Here is a 21,844-nt window from a genome sequence, read left to right as displayed (position 1 = left end):
CTTTATAAGAACATTGGATAGATTCCCACCAAAGAGTAAGGTCTACAAATCAGATCCTCCAGGGCAGTATTTTTCAAACTGTACTCTACAGGACACTAGGACTTCTAAGGAACCTTCTTAGGAGCCTCCTCAAGAAGGGATTAATAGGGATCCCTGGGTGGTGCAGTGGTTTGGCGCCTGCCTTTGGCCCAGGGCGCGATCCTGGAGACCCGGGATCGAATCCCACGTCGGGCTCCCAGTGCATGGAGCCTGCTTCTCCCTCTGCCTGTGTCTCTGCCTCTCTCTCTCTCTGTGTGACTATCATAAATAAATAAAAATTAAAAACAAAGAAGGGATTAATAGCTAATAACAATTAATTAATACTTACTGAACTTTTAATTGTTTTAAGCACATTCAGTCCTAGGCCTGACTCCAAAGCCCTTACCCTCCACAGGAAAGGACCCATGTGTGTCCTTCCCATCCCTTCCTCAATTGTGTCTCTTTACCAGTAGTAAAAGTCAGAGTTTGGCATCCTAGATAGTGAACTGGAGGGTGGGTACTACACTGTTGACTAGGCATTGGGACAGAGCACATGAAGAAGTGCCCCCCTTTGATGCCCTCTCTAAAAGTTGGAGGGTCTTGCTCTCACTGCTTCCTTAACCGTGTTTTGCTTATAGCCCTAACAACCATTCATGTCAATATACAACCTCAAAAATTGTGGGGAAAAATGCTACTTTTGAGAATGTACTCCCCCACAGCTGTTCACTCTGCCACCCTCTCCCCTCCATTACCCTATACCCATCAACCAGAGTAGTTCAGCTTTAATATGCCTCTTGGTTTACTCTTCTGTCTGAGATCTTATTTGAAAGAAGAGTGCTTTTGGCTAAAAAGAGCCTATAATTGTCTGCCCTAGAACAAGTCAGGTATTCATTTTTTAGCCCATATTCCACTTAGCCAAAATGTAAGGTAGGTACCATGTATCACAATATTTGAGGATAAACAAATTCATTCCTTCCATGAGTTCCACTGGCTAAATACCTATTCTTTACAGAAGAACATACTAGTGCCTTATGGGGCTAAAACTGGGGTGAGGGATTGAGGTCATGCTGTATGTGATCAGATGGGGGAGAATTGGAGCACAAAAGGAGCAGATCAAGTGTCTTCAAGGACCTAGTCATTCCTGCCAGGGCATCAGGAGAGTCTTCAATTCAAAGATGGCATCAGGGCTGATTCCCGAGAGATGATCAAAGTTCCAGAAGGAGAGGAGCAGTGAGGCAGAAAGGGAAGCCAAAAACATTCCCAGATAATAGGGAACAGTCTGGTGAGACTAGCCATTAGGGGTTTAGAGAGAAATGGTGGGAGGTAAGTATGAAAATATAAATGTTACAGATTTAACTTTCTAGTCTGTATATTCAAAAGTCATCTTTCAAGAATTTCTATTTTAAAACTTAAACTATTACATTTTTAATTTATGGTTTACTTATAAATGCATGAAATGGGTCAACATTTTCTCTTTTTCTCAGGTCATGGGGCATCGTTTAATATTGACTGCAATATCTGTTCTTGTTTTGCTGGGAATTTGGTGTGTTCTACCCGCCTGTGCCTCAGTGAGCACAGTTCCGAAGATGACCGTCGCACCTTCACAGGTAACCATGGCCACCCATTAGTGGCCATCATCCCTTTGTATCCATTTTGCTTCAAGATAGCTTTGCTGGTCTAGCCATAACTGCAGATATACACAGTAAAATAAATCCATAATCCAACAAGGTACTTTCCCTCTCTGGATCTGTTTCCTCCTCTCTGAATGGAAGACATTAAACTAAAGGGTTCCTTAGGGGCACATGGGTGGCTCACTCAGTTAAGCATCTGCCTTCAGCTTGGGTGTTGGGATCAAGCTCCATGTCAGGCTCTCTGCTCAGCAGGGAGCCTGCTTCTCCCTCTCCCTCTGCCTACCACTCTGACTGTACTCTCTCTCTCTCTTTCTCTGTCAAATAAATGGGTAAATAAAATCTTTAAAAAAAAAAAAAAAAGATTTCTCAGGACCCTTCCAGCACTAGTATTAAAATTCCATGGGTCAAAAAGAACAGGGCCAAGTGATTGGGACAGTTTCAGTTAAGAGGAACTTTTCCACTTGCTAAAATACCCCATCCACCCCTACCATTATGTTATAAAAATGTATTTGATAAATTTGTTTGTGTTCTAGTGTTCTTCTCATCACCTTTTTCCCAGTCCTGCCTTAGTTTACTGGATCATTAGGTACAGACATCTATAAATAATGCTATATGTAGGAAAAGCAAAGAATGCTCCCTCCAATCTAGTTTATAAAATCTAGAAATTAGATGTTAATATCTGGCTTGAGGGATTTCTGGAATGTCAAAGGGTAATACCGAAGACAAGACAAGGACAAAGTTTGTAAAGTCATCATGTAGGTTCCTTCCACTCTTCATCTCCTTAGGGAAGGGGAAGAACAAGAAGGTACTTTAGGAAACTATTGTAATTTTAAGACTTAAGCATTTTTATAAACATCTCTGAGTTGTGTTTGGACTAGGACAATATCTGAGTCTCAAGAAATGTGGTATACTTTGTGGCCAGTAAAGTCTCCTTAGAGTCTGCCAGCTAAATAGTCATTACCTGCATTTATCCCAGAACATGAGGGGCTATATGCTACAGGTGAAAAGGGTCCTGCTAGTTGGAAAGTTCATCTTCCAAAAACATTTAGATGTAAGTAAGTTGGTAAGTAAATTAAATAAATAAATAAGTAGTCTTCCGCAGAAATCTTTAGTTCACTCTTCATCCCCAATGGTTTTATGGTTTCTCTAAGCAGAATGAATTGCTCTTATCAAAGCAGAACTGATAAAGGATAATAACAACAATGATGACAATAAAGCACCAAGGTTGGTACTCAGAGTGGATAGAGGATGGGGTGTTAGTCCTGCTTTCACTTCTCCAGAAACCTGCTGCACACTTCTTATTTTCTGATTTACTTTTTATTTCCAATGGGCTGGAAGTACAAGGTCAGTAAACTCCTAATGTCTTCTCCTCCCACCCCTCTCCATGTGTAATACTAACTCCTGGGAAAGAAGAATCAACTTGCTGCTGCAGTGGCATGAAATGGAGTAAAGGCAGCTACCTGGCTCCTCTTTGCCCAGAACCAAGAGTATTTCAGATCTAGAGCAAAGCCATTCCCAGTTGATAGCAGTCAACCGTGCTGTTGCTGTCAACAGCTATAGCTGCTTCTCAAGAAAAAGGCATCTCCTCTCACTAGCCTCTTAACTTACTGGAGCATAATCCAGCAGCATAAAGCAAAAGAATGTCAAGAAAGTAGTTTTCTTGATTGATTGCTCATAAACATTTTTTTTTTTTTTGCTCATAAACATTTTTAAGTCTCAAAATTACAATAATTTCCCAAGTACCTTCTTGTTCTTTTGGTATTACCCTTTAATACCATTCCAGAAATCCCCTAAGCCAGACTTCAGATGTCTAACTAGATTTATACACTAGAATGGGAGGAGCATTCTTTACTTTTAGTACCTTTAGCTTTGTTTACAATTTTTTTACTCTTTTCCCACCCTAACTACAATATTTTACCACCTCTTCATTTTTAAGATTCTTCCTTTTTTACTTTCATATTTCTACAATTACATGTCCTAGATATATTTTCCACTTCTAGATTCCCTTCAACATACTCAATTTTGGGAGATATACAAGATATGTTTTTTTTTTGTTTTGTGTTTTTTGTTTTCTCTGCCTCATTTTGTTCTACAATGGCTGAAGTTTATACCTTCTAAAACATGACCACTGTGCACCCAGAACCAAATGCTATACCATGCTGGTTCGTTCTGTGAGATGCCTCATTCCCATTCTGCCCCCCTTTTTTATTTCATTTATGTTTTGGTGGTCAACGTTGGAGCCCTCTACAAGTATTTATGGTTTATATAAATTTGGGACTGAGCATCTTCTAATACATAGAACTTAATATACTCAGAAACAAGAGGATCACCCTCTAGAACCCCTCAGGTGGACTACATTCTCCCTCCACTCTAACTTCACCACCACCATCTCCCAGTCCCCCCACTGTTTTTCTCTTCTCCTTTTTTTCCTTTTTTCTTTTTTTCTCTTCTTCTTTAGGATTCCTGGCCTTTTATTTTTTACTACTTTGTTTTAAAGATTGTTTTTCACTTTAGTGGTCCTTTTGTTTTATTTCGTTCTGATCTTTGTTTTCAACTTTTGGTCTCTGACCTCAGCAGAATCATCTAGGGTGAAATTTACTTAGGTTGTGGTTGATATCCTTGATGCAGCCCGCTCATACAGCCACTCTTCATGGAGCAAAATGACTAGAAAGAAGAACTCACCACAAAAGAAAGAATCAGAAACAGTACTCTCTGCCACAGAGTTACAGAATTTAGATTACAATTCGATGTCAGAAAGCCAATTCAGAAGCACAATTATAAAGCTACTGGTGGCTCTGGAAAAAAGCATAAAGGAATCAAGAGACTTCATGACTGCAGAATTTAGATCTAATCAGGCCAAAATTAAAAATTATCTCATTTAGATGCAATCCAAACTGGAGGTCCTAATGACGAGGGTTAATGAGGTAGAAGAACGAGTGAGTGACATAGAAGACAAGTTGATGGCAAGGAAGGAAGCTGAGGAAAACAGAGAAAAACAATTAAAAGGCCATGAGGAAAGGTTAAGGGAAATAAATGACAGCCTCAGAAGGAAAAATCTACATGTAATTGGTGTTCCAGAGGGCGCCAAGAGGCCCAAAGGGCCAGAAAGCATATTTGAACAAATCTTAGTATATGTGCTGCTGAAGCACATATTTGAACAAATCATAGCTGAGAACTTCCCTAATTTGGGGAGAGAAACAGGCATTCAGATCCAGGAGATAGAGAGGTCCCCCCCAAAATCAGTAAAAACCGTTTAACACCTCAACATTTAATAGTAAAACTTGCAAATTCCAAAGATAAAAAGAAAATCCTTAAAACAGCAAGAGACAAGACATCCCCTAACTTATATGGGGAGAAATATTAGATTAACAGCAGACCTCTCCACAGAGACCTGGCAGGCCAGAAAGGGCTGGCAGGATATATTCAGCTTTGTTTATGTGGGTCTCTACCCCAGGGATCAAGGTTTGGAAGCCCCTCAATTAGCTAGCAATAAATGGAACAAAGGAAAGCCATTTTGCAAACAAATGGTTTTTCAGAGCCTTACCACCTTTAAAAACACTGTCAGAGATTGGAGGAATGCTTTTTCCTGACTTAATTCACAATTCTATTTTAACTTTAGATCTCAATGTTAATTAGGAAATACGATGGGCAGGGGAATGTACAGGTACCCATCACTGATTCTATGTCCTCTCCACAGGTCTGCCCTGTAACTGTGCAGATCAGTTTGTCCCTGTGTGTGGGCAGAATGGACGCACTTACCCCAGTGCCTGCATTGCTCGCTGTGTTGGCCTCCAAGACCATCAGTTTGAATTTGGCTCATGCATCTCAAAGGATCCATGTAATCCTAATCCCTGCCCAAAAAACCAAAGGTAAATTAAATGGCTCTTTTTATTTTTTCTTTGTTTATTTTAATCATCTGGTACTCATCACCTATTTCGCCCATCCCCCCACTCACCTCTCCTCTTATAACCATCAGTTTGTTCTCTGTAGTTAAGAGTCTATTTCTTAGTTTCTCTCTCTCTCTCTTTCTCTTTTTGCCCTGTGTTTGTTTCTTAAATCCCATATCTGAGTGAAATCTTCTATGTCTTTCTCCGATTTACTTCCCTTAGCGTTATACTCTTTAGTTCTATCTATGTTGTTGCAGATGCCAAGATTTTATTCTGTTTTATGGCTGAATAATATACCCTTGTGTTGTACACACACACACACACACACACGCACCCATATGCACACACACACATACATACACACACCTCATCTTTATCCATTCATTCATCGATCGATGGATACTGGGCTGCGTCCATATCTTGGCTATTATAAATGATGTTGCTATAAACATAGAGGTGCATGTATGCCTTTGAATTACTGTTTTAATTTTTTGGGGGTAAATACCCAGTAGTGAGATTGCTAGATCATAGGGTAGTTCTATTTTTAATTTTTTGAGGAACCTCCATACTGTTTTCCATAGTGGCTGCAACAGTTTGCATTCCTACCAATAGTGCAAGAGAGTTCTTTTTCCTCCATATCCTTGCCAACACTGGTTGTTTCTTGTGATGTTGATTTTAGCCATTCTGACAGGTCTGAGGTGATATCTCATTGTAGTTTTGATTTGCATTTCCCTGATGATGAGTGATGAGCATCTTTTCATGTGTATATCAGCCATCTATATGTCTTATTTGGAGAAATGCCTGTTCTTGTCTTCTGCCTATTTTTTAACTGGATTATTTGTTTTTTGAGTGTTGAGTTTTATAGGTTCTTTATATATTTTGGATACTAACCTTTTATCAGATATGTCATTTGCAAATATCTTTTCCCATTCTGTAGGTTGCCTTTTAGTTTTATTGATTGTTTCCTTTGTTGTACAGAAACTTTTTATTTTGGTGTAGTCCAAATAGTTTGCTTTTGCTTTTATTTCCCTTGCCTCAGGGGACCTATCTAGAAGAAAGTTGCCACAGCCAATGTCAGAGAAATTACTGCCAATTTTCTCTCCTAGAATTTTTGTGATTTCAGTCTCACATTTAGGCCTTTATTCCATTTTTAATTTTTTGGTGTGTATGGTATAAAAAAAGTGGTCCAATTTCTTTCTCTTGCATGTTGCTGTCCAGTTTTCCCCACACCATTTATTGAAGACACTTTTTCCCATTGGATATTCTTTCCTGTGCCGTCAGAGATTAATTGACCATATAATTATGGGTTTATTTCTAGATTTTCTATTCATTGATCTATGTGTCTATTTTTGTGCCAGTACTATACTGTTTTGATTACTACAGCTTTGTAATATAACTTGAAGTCCAGAATTCTGATGCCTCCAGCTCTGCTTTGCTTTTTCAAGATTGTTTTGGCTATTCAGGGTCTTTTGTGGTTCCATAAACATTTTGGGATTGTTTGTTCTAGTTCTGTGAAAAATAGGGATTACATTAAATATGTTGATTGCGGGCAGCCCCAGTGGCACAGCGGTTTATCACCGCCTGCAGCCCAGGGCATGATCCTGGAGACCCTGGATCGAGTCCCACGTCAGGCTCTCTGCATGGTGCCTGCTTCTCCCTCTACCTGTGTCTCTGCCTCTCTCTCTCTCTCTCTCTGTGTGTCTCTATGAATAAATAAATAAAGTCTTTAAATAAATAAATAAATATGCTGATTGCTTTGGTTAATATAGACATTTTAACAGTATTTGTTCTTCCAATCCGTGAGCATGGAATGTCTTTCCATTTCTTTGTGTAATCTGTAATCTTCTGTTTGTTTCATCATTATTTTCTAGTTTTCAGTGTATAGGTCTTTCACCTCTTTGGTTAGGTTTATTCTTAAGCATCTTATTATTTTTTGGTGCAACTGTAAATGGGATTGCTTTCTTAATTCTCTTTCTGCTACTTTATTGTTGGTATATAGAAATGCAACAGATTTCTGTAAATTGATTTTATATCCTGTGACTTTACTGAATTGTTGGTGGAGTCTTTCTGGTCTTCTACCTATAGTATCATGTCATCTGCAAATAATGAAAATTTTACTTCTTCCTTACTGATTTGGATGCCTTTTATTTCTTTTTGTTGTCTGCTGTAGCTAAGACTTCCAGTATTGTGTTGAATAAAAGTGATGAGAGTGGTCATCCTTGTCTTATTCCTGACCTTAGGGGAAAGGCTCTCCATTTTTCTCCATGGAGGATGATGTTAGCTGTGAGTTTTTCATATATGGCCAGTACTATGTTGAGGTATGTTCCCTCTAAACTTACTCTGTTGAGGGTTTTTATCATGAATGGATGTTGTACTTTGTCAAATGCTTTTTCTGCATCCATTGAAATGATCATATGGTTCTTATCCTTTCTCTTAATGATATGAGGTATCACGATTGATTTGCAAATATTGAACCACTCTTACAACTCAGGAATAAATCCCACTTAATCATGGTGTGTGATTTTTTTTAGCGTGTTGTTAGATTTGGTTTGCTGGTATTTTGTTGAGGATTTTTGTGTCTGTGTTCATCACCGACACTGACCTGTAGTTCTCTTTTTGTGGTGTCTTTATCTGGTTTTGGTATCAGGGTAGCTGGCCTCATAGAATGAATTTGGAAGTTTTCCTTCCTTTTCTATTTTTTGGGGATAGTTTGAGAAGAACAGGTATTAACTCCTCTTTAAAAATGTTTGGCAGAATTTGCCTATGAAGCCATCTGGCCATGGACTTTTGTTTGTTAGGAGTTTTTAAGTTACTAATTCAGTTTCTTTGCAGTCTGTTCAAATTTTCTATCTCTTCCTATTTCAGTTTTGCTGTATATTTCTAAGAATTTATCCATTTCTTCTAGGTTGTCCAATCTGTTGGCATATGATTTTTTATAATATTCTCTTATAATTATTTGCATTTCTGTGGTGTTTATTGTTATTTCTCCTCTCTCATTTGTGATTTTATTTATTTGGGTCCTTTCCCTTTTTTCTTGATAAATCTAGTTAGAGGTTTATCAATTTTATTGAATTTTTTTTTTTTTCCTAGCTCCTGGTTTCATTGATCTATTCGTTTTTGGTTTGTGGGTTTTTTTAGTTTCTATATAATTTGTTTCTGCTCTAATCCTTATTATTTCCTTCCTTCTGCTGATTTAGGTTTTGTTTTTTCTTTTTCTAGCTCCTTTGGGTATAAGATTAGGCTGTTTAGGAGATCCCTGGGTGGCTCAGTGGTTTAGAGCCTGCCTTCGGCCCAGGGCTTGATCCTGGAGTCCTGGGATCGAGTCCTACATCAGGCTCCCTGCATGGAGCCTGCTTCTCCCTCTGCCTGTGTCTCTGCCCCCCCCCCCTCTCTTTCTCTGCATCTCATGAATAAATAAAGAAAATTAAAAAAAAAAAAGATTAGGCTGTTTATTTGAGATTATTCATGCTTCTTGAGGTAGGCCTGTAATGCTATAAACTTCACTCTTAGAACTGCTTTCGCTGCATCCCAAAGTTTTTAGACTACTGTGTTTTAATTTTCATTTGTTTTCATGTACTTTTTAATTTTTTCTTTTATTTCCTGATTGACCCATTCATTGTTTAGTAGCATGTTATTTAACTTCCATGCATTTGTGATCCTTCCAGATTTTTTCTTGTGGTTGACTTCTAGTTTTCATAGCACTGGGTCAGAAGAGATGTATGGTATGACTTCAGTCTTCTTAAATTTGTTGAAGCTTGCTTTGTGGCCTAATATGTGACCTATTCTGGAGACTGTTCCATCTGCACTTGAAAAGAATGTAGGCTACTATTTTTTGATGGAACGTTCTCAATATATTTGTTAAATTCATCTAGTAAAGTATGTCATCAAAGCCACTGTTTCCTTGTTGATTTTCTGTTTAGCTGATCTGTCCATTGATATAAGTGGGTTGTTAAAGTCTTTACTTTGTATTATTGTCAATTAGTTCCTATATGTTTGTTATTAACTATTATATGTATTTGGGTGCTCCAAGTTGGGTGCATAAATATTTATAATTGTTATATCTTCTTGTTGGATTTACCCTTTATGATTATATAGTGTCCTTCTTTGTCTCTTGTTACAGTCTTTGCTTTAAAGTCTATTTTGTCTAATATAAGTATTGTTACTCCGGCTTTCTTTTGACTACATTTGCATGATAAATGTTTCTCTATCCCCTTGCTTTGAATCTGCAGGTGTCTTTAGGTCTAAAATGAGTCTCTTGGGATCCCTGGGTGGCGCAGCGGTTTGGCGCCTGCCTTTGGCCCAGGGCGCGATCCTGGAGACCCGGGATCGAATCCCACGTCGGGCTCCCGGTGCATGGAGCCTGCTTCTCCCTCTGCCTGTGTCTCTGCCTCTCTCTCTCTCTCTGTGACTATCATAAATAAATAAAAATTAAAAAAAAAATTTAAAATGAGTCTCTTGTAGGCAGTATATAGATGAGTCCTATTTTTTTATCCATTCTATCAGCCTATGTCTTTTAATTGGAGCATTTAGTTCATTTACATCCAAAGTAATTATGGATAGATATATAATTATTGCCATTTTATTGCTTGTTTTATGGTACTTTCTGAAGATTTCCCTGATCCTTTCTTGTCTTTCTCTCTTGTGTGGTTTACTGGTTTTCTTTAATGATGTATTTGGATTCCTTTCTCTTTATTATTTGCATATTTATTAGTGGTTTTTGAATTGTGATTACCATTAGGTTTGTATATGATATCATCTGCATATAGCAGCCTATATTAAGTTGATGGTCATTTAAGTTTGAACTCATTCTTTACTCCTCTCCTCCCCACATTTTAGGTATATGGTGTCATATTTTACATCATTTTGTTTTGTGAGGTTTTTTTTACTGATTTTTTTTTTTTACAGAAATACTCATTTTTACTGCTTTTGTGTTTCCTACCTTTATACTGTCATTTTTGGGGATGCCTGAGTGGCTCAGTGGTTGAGGATCTGCCTTCGGCTCAGGGCATGATCCCAGGATTTGAGATCGAGTCCCACATCGGCCTCCTTGCAGGGAGCCTGCTTCTCCTTCTGCCTGTGTCTCTGCCTCTCTTTCTCTGTGTCTCTCATGAATAAATAAATAAAATCTCAAAAAAAATTTATACTATCATTTTTGGTCTTTATACTCAAAGAATACCATTTAATATTTCTTGCAGGGCTGGTGTAGTGATCATGAACTCCTTTAGATTTTGTTTATCTGGGAAACTCTTTACCTCTCCTTCTATTCTGAATGATAGCCCTGCTGGATAGAGTATTCTTGTTTGCCGATTTTTCCCATTTGGCACTTTGCATATGTCATGCCATTCCTTTCTGGCTTAGAAAGTTTCTACTGAAAAATCCACTGATAGCCTTATGAGGTTTCCTTTGTATGTAACAGTCTTCTTTTGTCTTGTAGCTTTTAATATTTTTTTCTTTATCACTGTTTTGCCATTTTAATTACAGTATGTCTTGGTGTGGATCTGCTTTTATTGATTTTGTTGTGAGTTCTCTGTGCGTCCTGGATCTGGGTATCTGTTTCCCTCCCCAGATTAGAGAAATTTTCAGCTATTATTTCTTTGAATAAATTCTCTGACTCCTTTTTCTCTCTTCTTCTGGGACTCCTATAATATGAATGTTAATAAGTTTGATGGAGTCACTGAGTTCCCTAAGTCTATTCTCATTTTGCATAATTCTTTTTTTCTCTCTTTTGTTTAGGTTGATTACTTTCCATTACTCTGTCTTCTAGGTATTTAATTCATTCCTCTGCTTCTTCCAGCCTGCTGTTCATTCCATCAAGTGGGTTCTTCATTTAGTTTACTGAGCCCTTTATCTGGGCCATGTTATTCCTTATCTCCATGTTAAGGGTCTCACTGATGTCCTCCACTATTTTCTCAAGTTCAATTAGTATCCATATGATCATTGCTTTAAAGTCTTCATTAGCATGTTACTTATATCTGTTTTGCTTAGATCTCCTGCCATGGCCTTGTCCTCTTCTTTCATTTGGGACAGATTTCTCTGTCTTCTCATTTTGTCTAAGTTATTGTGTAGTAGGAAAGTCAACTACATCTCCTCTTCTTGAGAGTAATGGCTTTATGAACAAGTCCTGTAGTGCCCTGCAGCATAGTGTATACCCTATTCCCCAGGGCCTGGTGCTTCTGAGAATGTCTCTAATGTGTGCTACATGTGTTCTGCTGTTGTATCCTGGCCACTTTATCCTTCAGGCCAGTCATCTGCAGAGGACCCTTGCCTGTTGTGGGCAGTGTTTGGTCCTGGCCTGAATATGGGGCATTTTAACTTGGTATGCTCTGGTCTGTTTGTGAAATGAGACCTGTCGCTACTGCTACTAGAACCAAGGCTGTGCAAAACTTCCACATGGGGAGATGCAGTGTGAGCAGGGGTTTGAACTAGTCTTCTGGGGGAGGGGACCTGCCACACTGGGACTCAGGCAAGTGTGACTGTAAGGGGGCAGTTCTACTGAAACATGATGGGGTGGGACTTGGTGTAAGCAAGTAGCAAATATTGGTGCTACACTGGTTCCCAAAGCTGACCCTGTACTTATGCGAGGCAGAGCAGAAACATGGTACCTGCCAGCTCCTTTTTTCCCTGGAGGGATCTCTATGTGAATGCTATCTCTCTGTGACACATACTGAGATGAATGAATAACCTCCCTACTGTGTGCCCCAGGTACTCTTCAGATTGCTGTTTCCACAATATGTCTGCAAGCTATTTTCCCTGCCTTTTCTTCAAGAACAACTTCAATGTCCTCTGAGCTCTCCCAGAGCCAAGCACGCTGACCTTTAAAATTCCAGGCTTTGGGCAGCCCCAGTGGCGCAGCGGTTTGGCGCCGCCTGCAGCCCAGGGCGTGATCCTGGAGACCCTGGATCGAGTCCCACATCAGGCTCTCTGCATGGTGCCTGCTTCTCCCTCTGCCTGTGTCTCTGCCTCTCTCTCTCTCTCTGCGTCTCTATGAATAAATAAATAAATAAAAATCTAAAAAAAATAAAAAATAAAAAATAAAATAAAATAAAATTCCAGGCTTTAAGCCCCACTGGTGGAAGAACTCACAAAATTTGGTCCCTCTTGCCTTCCAATTCAATTGCTCTGGGGATTTGTTTCCTCCATGCACTCCCCTGTGTACTAGTTTGTCTCTCACCTTTCTCCACAACTGTGGCTGCCTCCCCACCACAAGGGGCCACAATCCATTTCTCTCCCAAGCCATGTCTCTGGACTTCTACCATCTTCTCTACCTTTCATTGTGGAGTTTGTTCTGCTAGTCTTCAGATTGATTTCTAGAGTATTTAGGATGGTTTGATAGTTAACTAATATATTTGTGGGATGAGGTGAACCTAGGGTCCTCCTACTCTACCACAATCTTCCCCAATAGCTCCTTATCTTTTTCAACTGGAGATCAGCACTTACTAAGCATCTATTATATACAACCCAGTGAAATACAAAGATGAGTTAAGAAGACCTCTGCCCTAAAGAGTTAGGAGTCTACAGGGAAAGAGCCATGTAAAGCTGTTTGGTAACATACTATCTATGATTGGGGGCCCAGAAGTGGAGTTGATGCAGCCTGGTGGAGTTCTAGGAAAGCCTCTAGAAGATGTGATACTCAACTAAAAAGATGAGGAGGAAATTGCTAGCAAGATTGACAGTGGAGGAAAGGTGGTGTTGGTGAAAGTAGAAAGAACAACAGGAGCAAAGATCTTGGCTGCTAGAAATGAGGAAATAACATGGTATCTCCCAGGAGCTATAGCACTTCTATAAGACCAAAACGGAAAGTGTGAGGCACAGAATGGTAGCAAATAATATGAGAGAAATGGATGTATTCTCAGTATTAGCTATTTATACCTGATAGTAATGGATATTTTCTTCTACTTATCTGTCTCTATTTTAGGGACTGGACATGAGAAATCTCTGGAAATGCAACTTCAGTTTTATATGAAGTTATTCGTTTAGGGGCTTCTTTCTCTGCAGTTTCCTCTCATGAACTGAGAGTACAGTTGACATAGACTTAATGATGGATTTCTGTATGCAGTAGCCATAGGGCAGGAGTCCTGCAGATTCATTTAGGATTCTAGAACAGAAGTTTTACTAGCCTTCTCGGAGACCTGAACAGGATACATCCTCTCCTTGTGAAGGATGTTGTAGAAAAAAAGCAATTGGTTCTCCATCCTGAAAACCCTGATGCAGTACAAAGCAAGGGGAAGATTGTCACACATTAAAAGAAATGGCAAAGAGAACTGATCACCCATCTGGCAAAGTTTATACCTTGAAAAAAGCCCATAAAGTTCCTATGGAAAGAAGACAGCATACTGGGAATAAGAAATAAGCTGATAGGGTAATACAGTGTGTTGAAAGGTAACTTGAGGGTTGTTTTGGTATTTGTTTGTTCATTTGTTTTCTCTATTAGCTAACCCTTCTGAATAAGGTTGTTTCACTCTTATAACAATAAAATCTTAAAGTGGGAAGGTCTTGCTGGGTATAATATAAAACCAATATAAAAAGAAAAGATTGAAAATCACAGCTACATGAAAATGAAAACTTTCTGCATGGTAACAAATGACAAACTAGAAAGAATATCACAGAGCGAGGGCTGATGTCCTTACAATATAAAGAGTCCCTACAAATCAACATGAAAAAGATCAGCAGCCTAACTTAAAAATGGGCAAAAATAAAAAACCTAATAGAAAAATGAACCAAAGATATAGACATAGAAAAGCACAAATAGTTTTTAAACATTTAAAAAGAAGCTTTTATTAGAGTAACTCTAACTAGTATATACAAACACAAAAATATCAGTACTTTAATATAAGTTCAAATATAATCCATTTGTGTGTTCAGCAGGTGGTTTTCCACATAGTGATTCAGAAACTTAAGATCTCTCCGTCTCTTGACTCTCAGCTTCTGCAGACCCATAGTCCTCCATACCTTTTCCATCTGGTCAGCTGATAAGAGAAGGAAGATGGAGAAGATTGCTCTTGAGAAGTTTTTATAGGCCAGGTTTAAAAGTGACATTCAGGGTGCCTCAGTGGCTCAGTCAGTTAAGCGTCTGCCTTCGCCTCAGGTCATGATCCCAGGGTGCTGGGATCGAGTCCTGAATTGGGTTCCCTGCTCTGTGGGAGCCTGCTTCTCCCTCTGTCTCTACCTCCCTCTCTCTCTCTGTCTCTCATGAATAAATATATAAATTTTTAAGAAAGGGGCACCTCGGTGGCTCAGCAGTTGAGTGTCTGCCTTCGACTCAGGGTGTGACCCTGGAGTTCCAGGATCGAGTCCCATGTCAGGCTCTCTGCAAGTAGTCTGCTTCTCCCTCTGCCTGTGTCTCTGCCTCTCTTTCTCTGTGTCTCTCATGAATAAATAAATAAAATCTTTTTTAAAATAAATAAAATTTAAAAATAAATTTTTAAGAAAAATAAATAAAACTGACATTCACCTCTACTTCCAGCCATATTCCCCTATGTAGAACTCAATAATTTGGCCACAACTACTGCCAGGAAACCTGGGAAATATAATCTAGATATGTGCCCAGGAAGAAAATTAAATGAATTTGGTGAACATCCAGCCAGTGTACCACAATGCTTCACCTATCTCATATTAAGAAAAATGAAAATTAAATTAAAACTACAATTATACACCATTTTCCATCTACCAGATTGACAAAGATAAAAAAAACTGACAACATATGTAACTGACAACAACAATGTAAGGAAACAGGCACTTCCACTCCCACCCAAGGGGGGGAAGGGAGGGTTGGTACATTCTCTCTGGAGGGCAACCTGGCCAAGCCTATGAAAATTTTGAATGGACATACTCTTGACTCAGCATATATAAATGTTTATACTTACATAAAGGATCTCTGGAAGACTAAACAAGAAATTGATAATAGTGGCTGTCTCTGGGAAAGGGTTAAGGTGGCTGGGATGTAAGAGAAAGAGATAGACTTATTTTCCATTATACACGGTTTTGTATCTTTTCAGTTTCACCATGGGCTTGTGTTATCTGTTCAAAACATAATTGTTTAAAAAATACAAAGTTGTATTCATTCATCAAATATCTCCTGATGTACCAGCCATCTTTCTAAACACTAGGACACAATAAGCAAGACAAAATTCCTGCCCTAATCATGTTTAATTTAGCTCCTTGGATTCTCAACTTTCCAATGGATCTTACTTCTCTGTACTCAGAATTGATAGTTTTTACTTCCAAAATTACCAAATGTCTCCTGATATCCTTGATTTTCATCCCTCCATGTTAATGGATAGTAAGCTCTAAATATTCTTTTCCATTATTTCTTTTCAAATGTCTTCAATTTCCAAAAAACCATAACCATATGCATTCTAACTTAAATCTTGTCAGAAAAGGTGGCCATAGGTAGTACTGATGGTGGTGGTGGTCATTTCAGAGCAGGAGGCTTATCCCTAAAAAGAGAAGTAATTTCCTTTGAAATTAAAATAATGCTAGTGGCTAAATTCTTCTGCTTTTATTTTATAGACCAAACATTTGTGTATTCTGTTATTTCAAATGCCCAGTGAAAGCTAAAGATTTTAATAGGTCTTCTTACAGAAAGTTATAAATGGCCAATATAGAAATGAAAGAACAGAAAAGTCTAAAGAAGAGCTATCATATCCAGCCCCTCTGAAGAAGTTCAGAAATTGAGAATAAAGCAAGGCCCTGATGTGACTAGGAAAACCCAGCTACAGGGGTGGCATTCTCTCTGTGAATTGCAGCCAGCCGGTGGCAGGTCCTCCGTCCATAAACACAGAAGCTTGAATTTCTCAGCACATACTAAGAAGTCTTCTCTTAAGACAGACTCATATTAGCCAAGCTGAAAATGAAACCCAGAAAATGCTTCATTTATTATTGACTAAAAGGCCTCTAGCATCAAACCCCAACCCACCTGATGGCCTCATATCATGCCACTTTTATCCCCATGACCTTGGTTCCTGCCCTCAGGGTCACTTCCCCTTTCCTCTAGCACAGTCCCTAGCATCATACCTTTGCTCATGCTGCTCTGTCAGCCTGGCAGGCCTATGCAGTCCTCCTTATGCTCCAGGTGGCAGCCAGGACACCGCTTCCTCCTGTTGCTCCCTCCAGGCTCCCAAATCAGAATGACTCATTCCCAAGAGATTTTGTGTGTAACTCACTAGGTCACTTCGTATGCATGCTTGACTCTCCCCCTTACGTAAGTTCTTGGGGATAGGGACTGTTTCTGATTTCCCTCTTGATTTTTCCTCAGCCTTTTGTGCCTTGTCAGTGCCTTACTGGCCCCATCATTGCCCCTCCCCGCATTGGCTGATGGTGTCACACTTGTGTTTTTCAGATGCATACCCAAACCACAAGTCTGCCTGACGACTTTTGATAAATTTGGATGTAACCAATATGAGTGTTTGCCAAGACAGCTCACCTGTGACCAGGTTCGCGATCCTGTCTGTGACACAAACCACATGGAGCACAGCAATCTCTGCACTTTGTACCAGAGGGGGCAAAGCCTCTTATACAAAGGCCCTTGCCAGGTACAGTTGTTTGGCTGACATAACTCAAGCACACTGAGCCTAAAATCAGTTTCTGATCTTAGATGGGTGAGGCAGCAGTAATACCACTTGGGAGTCTTTGTGAATTCTATCAAATCTAAAGAACTAAAATGAGCCATCCCAAGACTGGTTTTTTCTCCTAACTCTGGAGGGCCTTCTTGCTAGTGCTTATACTTCTGTACATCTAGTGGACAAGCAAGAATCAAGTGGCTTCCTGCCGACCACCATTAGGAAGAGAATACGAAGTTACACACCCCTAGTACACATCAGTAACGTTTTCACTTCCCCTTCTGTGGTCATCATTAGAAAACAGCCTGGGAAGAATGCAAGTTAAAAACACCAAGAAAACAGTCCCTTCCCACTCTTTCCACTGAAGTCCCACTCATACTACTGAAGAGTAAGTGAAAATTTCTCCAAGACTTAGTCTTTTTACATCAATTTATCTCTCAACCTTTTACATGTATCACTGCATGGCATCCCCTGCCTGTAGCCAACCAACACCTGACATGATTGCTTCTCATATCCTGGTCTTCACCAGCAAGAAAATTGTTTCAGCTTGTCTCCTTAGGTTTGTTTTCCCTCAGAGCTGGTGTTCCAAGTACACTGATACCATCTACCCTGAATTCCCAGTCTTTTCTTCCTATTTGTTCCCTCTCACTGACTACAAGCTTTGTCTTACTTGTCCTAACCTACCTGATGGGGCCAGAGTCTCTGCCCCACTGATCTCTCCACTCTTCCCTCTGCCTATCCCATACTCAGCATGAAATGATTAGGCTTCTGAATTTTCATGAAGATTGATCTTGTTTTCTTCAAACAGGTATTTCTGGAATGATAGAAGTCTGGGGTGAAGGGGGGCAGTATCTCATATCCGTTCACAAGGAATAAGCACCCAAGTCACAGAGAGTCTCAGAGTCATCATTTCAATTCATCTCAAGACAGCCCTATTGACCCCACCCCCAACCTGAAGTTTAGGAGCTTAACTAAGAGGGTCCTGGAATTTTATACCTGTGTCTTTTTCCTTTCTATTCTGTACTCTTGGTTAGAAAAAATGTACCATAGAGGTTTACAGGCTAAATGTGCTTTGTTGTCAGCCCTTCTGCAGAGCCACAGAGCCCATCTGTGGGCACAATGGGGAAACCTATAGTAGCGTGTGTGCTGCATACTCAGATCGTGTAGCAGTCGATTACTACGGGCCCTGCCAGGCCGTCGGGGTCCTCTCAGAGTACGGTTCTGTAGCCGAGTGTGCTGCTGTGAAGTGTCCTTCACTCTCTGTGACTGAGTGCAAACCCATCATCCCACCAGGTAGGTGGCAGGATTTGGAGTGGGGCAAGGGTGGGACTGGGGAGACCTGCTTATACACCTCCAGAGAGTAGGTCACTCAGAACTGAGGGTTGACCTATTTACTTAAGTTTTTCAGAAAGTTTGGCTTGGGGCGCCTGGGTGGCTCCATTGGGTAATCAATCCTTCTCTTGATTTCGGCTCAGATCATGATCATGAGGTCATGGGATCCAGCCCTGAGTGGAGCTCCATGCTGAGTACAGAGCCAGTTTGAGATTCTCTCTGTCCTCCTCCCTCTGCCCCTTCCCCCACCCCTGCTCTCCTTTTCTCTTTTTAAATAAATAAATAAAATCCTAAAGAAAAAAAGTCTTAGCTTTACCTGATGCTGATTAGATGTATTACTTTGGGTCTACTTTAAAATGTTGTAGTTTACCTTAGACATCACATCTTATCCATTGGATTTAAAACAAATAGCAAGGGTGCATGGCTGGCTCAGTCAAAAGAGCATGTAACTCTTGATCTCAGGTTTGTGAGTCTGAGCCCCATGTTGGGTGTAGAGATTACTTAAAAATAAATAAACATAAATAAATACAAACAATATATGGCAAACTTTTTTCAGGCCAATTCCCAGCAAACACCAATATATAAACAGATAAGGTACTATTTCATTCAAATGCAAAAATTTTATTCATTATAAAGTTAATGAACAAAGAACTAGTAGTTAATGAATAAAGAATAAGTAATTAAAGAATGAATAATTGAAATACTTTTGATGAACACAAACATTTGAAATTCAGAGAAACATAAGATAGTGGTCTTAGATTGGCCTTAGCATCTAGTTGCATATAATCAAAAAAGTCTTATTTCATAGACTGTTGTAAATAGCAAGTTTTCTTAGGCTACTTGCTTCATAGTGCTGTACTTTTCAGTTAAACAGAGGTAACAGAAAAGACTTTATCCTGCATGGAACAGGTTAATCTGGAGTCTAACAAGTTCATTCCTCCATCCCTGGATTCATCAAATGTTTCTTGAGCTTCTGCCGTATGCTAGAGACTCTTCTAGGCATGGGGGCACAGCAGTGAGAAAAAAAAAAAAAAAGCCTCTTTCCTCCTGGAGACTATGTTCTGCTATTTTGTTATTGTTTTTTAACAGCTTAAAATAATTTTTAAAATTAAATTTGAATCAAACACTCATGGGATCCCTAGAACATCTGCTCTCTTGTTCTGCAGACAGGAAATCAACGGCCCAGGAAAGCACTTGCACAGGATCACAGTCGGTTTTGAGACAGGACAGGGTCCAGGCCCCACACTTCTTGAAAGGCCAGTTCTCTCTGCTGTCTTAGGCCACCGAACCTCCCCCTGAGAAGTAATAAAGGATGTGGAGGAAGGATTTGAATAAATGTATAGATAATAAGATCCAGGTTGGTCGGGGAATATATCTAAAAGTACAGTCATCAGAGAGGACAGCTACAACTCACCTCACACAAAATGAAGGGTTGGTTATTTCAGCTAATATTTTAAATTCTCATTTTCTAATTCTGAACACATATAAAATGGTTTCTATTATACAGGTGCTTGTTGCCCATTATGTGCTGGAATGTTAAGAGTTTTATTTGACAAAGAAAAACTGGATACTATTGCTAAGGTAAATTGCTTTATGTGCCAGGTACTGTTGAAACCTTATTGATAAACCTCTCCTTAATCTGCAGAGTAGAATGTGTTGTCCCATTTATAGAGGAAGAAAGTAATTCACAGAAAAGCGACTTGTCCAACCCTGTATAGCTCATACGTAGGAGAACTAGGGTTTGAGCTCAGGCTGTCTGGCACCCAATGCTGTGCTCCTTTCCTCTACACCTTGGCTGTTTGGTAACTTTGCTCTGCACAACACCACCTGAGCCTACCTTAGACAAGGTCCCCTGCTTGCATAGTATATAGAGTGAGGGCTGGAGGCAGAACCAAGCAGCCAGAGGCTGGTAGATGCCCAGATGATTTCAATGCTGCCTGCCCTCACCTCACAGTCCCCATTCTTCCTGGGGGGTGCTTCCAGAGCCTGTCACCTTCCTGTGGTGACTTTGCCCTTACCCTTTTCCGTACCGTCACTTCTCCACTTCTGTGGAGACAGGGCTCCAGCCAACACTTGCCACTACCTAGAAAGTTATCCCCATTTACATTGAAACACCTGTGTTTTTCTGGGAAGACTTTAATTATTTCCCTGTGGCTCCCAGCTCAGAACAGTCCCTTAAAAGGGGCTGGGGGTCTTCTGATGAGAGTGTTTATCTTGGCTACAAAGCTCAGCAGTCAGACAAAAGCCCTTGGGAATGGACCCGAGAGATTTAGAATTCAGCCAGCAGGGCCTCTTTTGGGGCCCCACACTTAGGGGTTCTAATAGACAAGGTAGCAAGGCAGCCTAGGCAGTAATAAGAAATTCCTCTTTTATTCAAGTAACAGAAAGGTTTTCTTTCCAGGTAACAAACAAAAAGCCAATTACAGTTCTGGAAATACTTCAGAAAATCCGCATGCACGTATCTGTCCCACAGTGTGACGTATTTGGATACTTCAGTATTGAATCTGAAATTGTAATCCTGATCATTCCTGTTGATCATTATCCAAAAGCTTTGCAGGTGGGGCTCAGCATGCCTTGTGCAACCTTCTTGTCACTTTGACGTTTGGAGGACTTAGGAGTGGGGAGGAAATGGAAGCATTTGGAAAGTTAAGGAGGGCAGGAGGGAGAAAATCCAGGCAGCCTCTGGAGAACAGAACTATACTGGGGGATCACTTTCTAGGTGGTTGAGGCCAGGCACACATCTGACAGCAGAATGGGTGGCAGAGCAGAGAGACTGAGAGGTGGCTCAGAGAATGTAGACATGGAAGGCATCTGCTTAGGTACTGATGAGGTGGCTGAGGCCTAGGGAGGGAAGGGGCTGATATAGGTCATGCAGCAGATACCTGACTCATGAGGGCTATGCTCCTACGGGAGGAGAAGCCCACCGGGACTGGTCTCATGTACCCCATTTTTCTTCCTCATATTCTAGAGGTGAGCCTCACTCCTGTGGGTCCAGGTGTCAGCATTAGAACAGTGGGGGCTCAAGTGAAGGGGGTGAATATAAGCGGTTTGTAAGTTGCCGCAGTCTGGAAGCTCGGTAAAGCCTCATTGCTTTCCTCTGGGATGAGTAAGGAGGCACCAAAAGCTCATTGACTGGGACTATGGTTAATGCGGCTGTGACTGTGAAGGTAATTCTGTCTAACTGTGGATAAGGGGTAAGGGCAGTGGCGCTGTGCCTCATTTCTTTTCTGATTTAATTTCCAATGATGCTGTTTCTATTGGTGTAATAAAGTAAGACTATATTAAAATGTGACTTTGGTTAAGAAAAGAAGGACAGAGAAAGCATATTCTCCCTGTTGGAATATATGTGGATTTTGTCTGACTTGACCTTTTCACAGGCTCTGTGGTTTTATTTTTTTGGCTCTGTGGTTTTAGATTT

At 40.1% G+C, this 21,844-nt stretch overlaps 1 protein-coding gene across 4 annotated transcripts in view; it reads left to right on the top strand.

The window, feature by feature from the left end:
- RECK (reversion inducing cysteine rich protein with kazal motifs) overlaps positions 1-21,844 on the top strand; it is a 90,091-nt gene that overhangs the window by 54,642 nt on the left and 13,605 nt on the right. For all 4 annotated transcript variants that reach the window (XM_026013192.2, XM_026013189.2, XM_026013190.2 and 1 more), the window contains 6 exons: positions 1,503-1,625; positions 5,347-5,518; positions 16,875-17,067; positions 18,177-18,387; positions 19,934-20,007; positions 20,828-20,983. In XM_026013192.2, coding sequence (XP_025868977.1) covers positions 1,503-1,625; positions 5,347-5,518; positions 16,875-17,067; positions 18,177-18,387; positions 19,934-20,007; positions 20,828-20,983 — 929 coding nt within the window. The remainder of the gene's footprint in view (positions 1-1,502; positions 1,626-5,346; positions 5,519-16,874; positions 17,068-18,176; positions 18,388-19,933; positions 20,008-20,827; positions 20,984-21,844) is intronic.

This window comes from Vulpes vulpes, chromosome 12, assembly GCF_048418805.1.
Source record: "Vulpes vulpes isolate BD-2025 chromosome 12, VulVul3, whole genome shotgun sequence".
NCBI classification, from domain to species: domain Eukaryota; kingdom Metazoa; phylum Chordata; class Mammalia; order Carnivora; family Canidae; genus Vulpes; species Vulpes vulpes.
The sequence above is the reverse complement of the archived record's forward strand: the minus strand, read 5'-3'. Positions and strand labels throughout refer to the sequence as shown.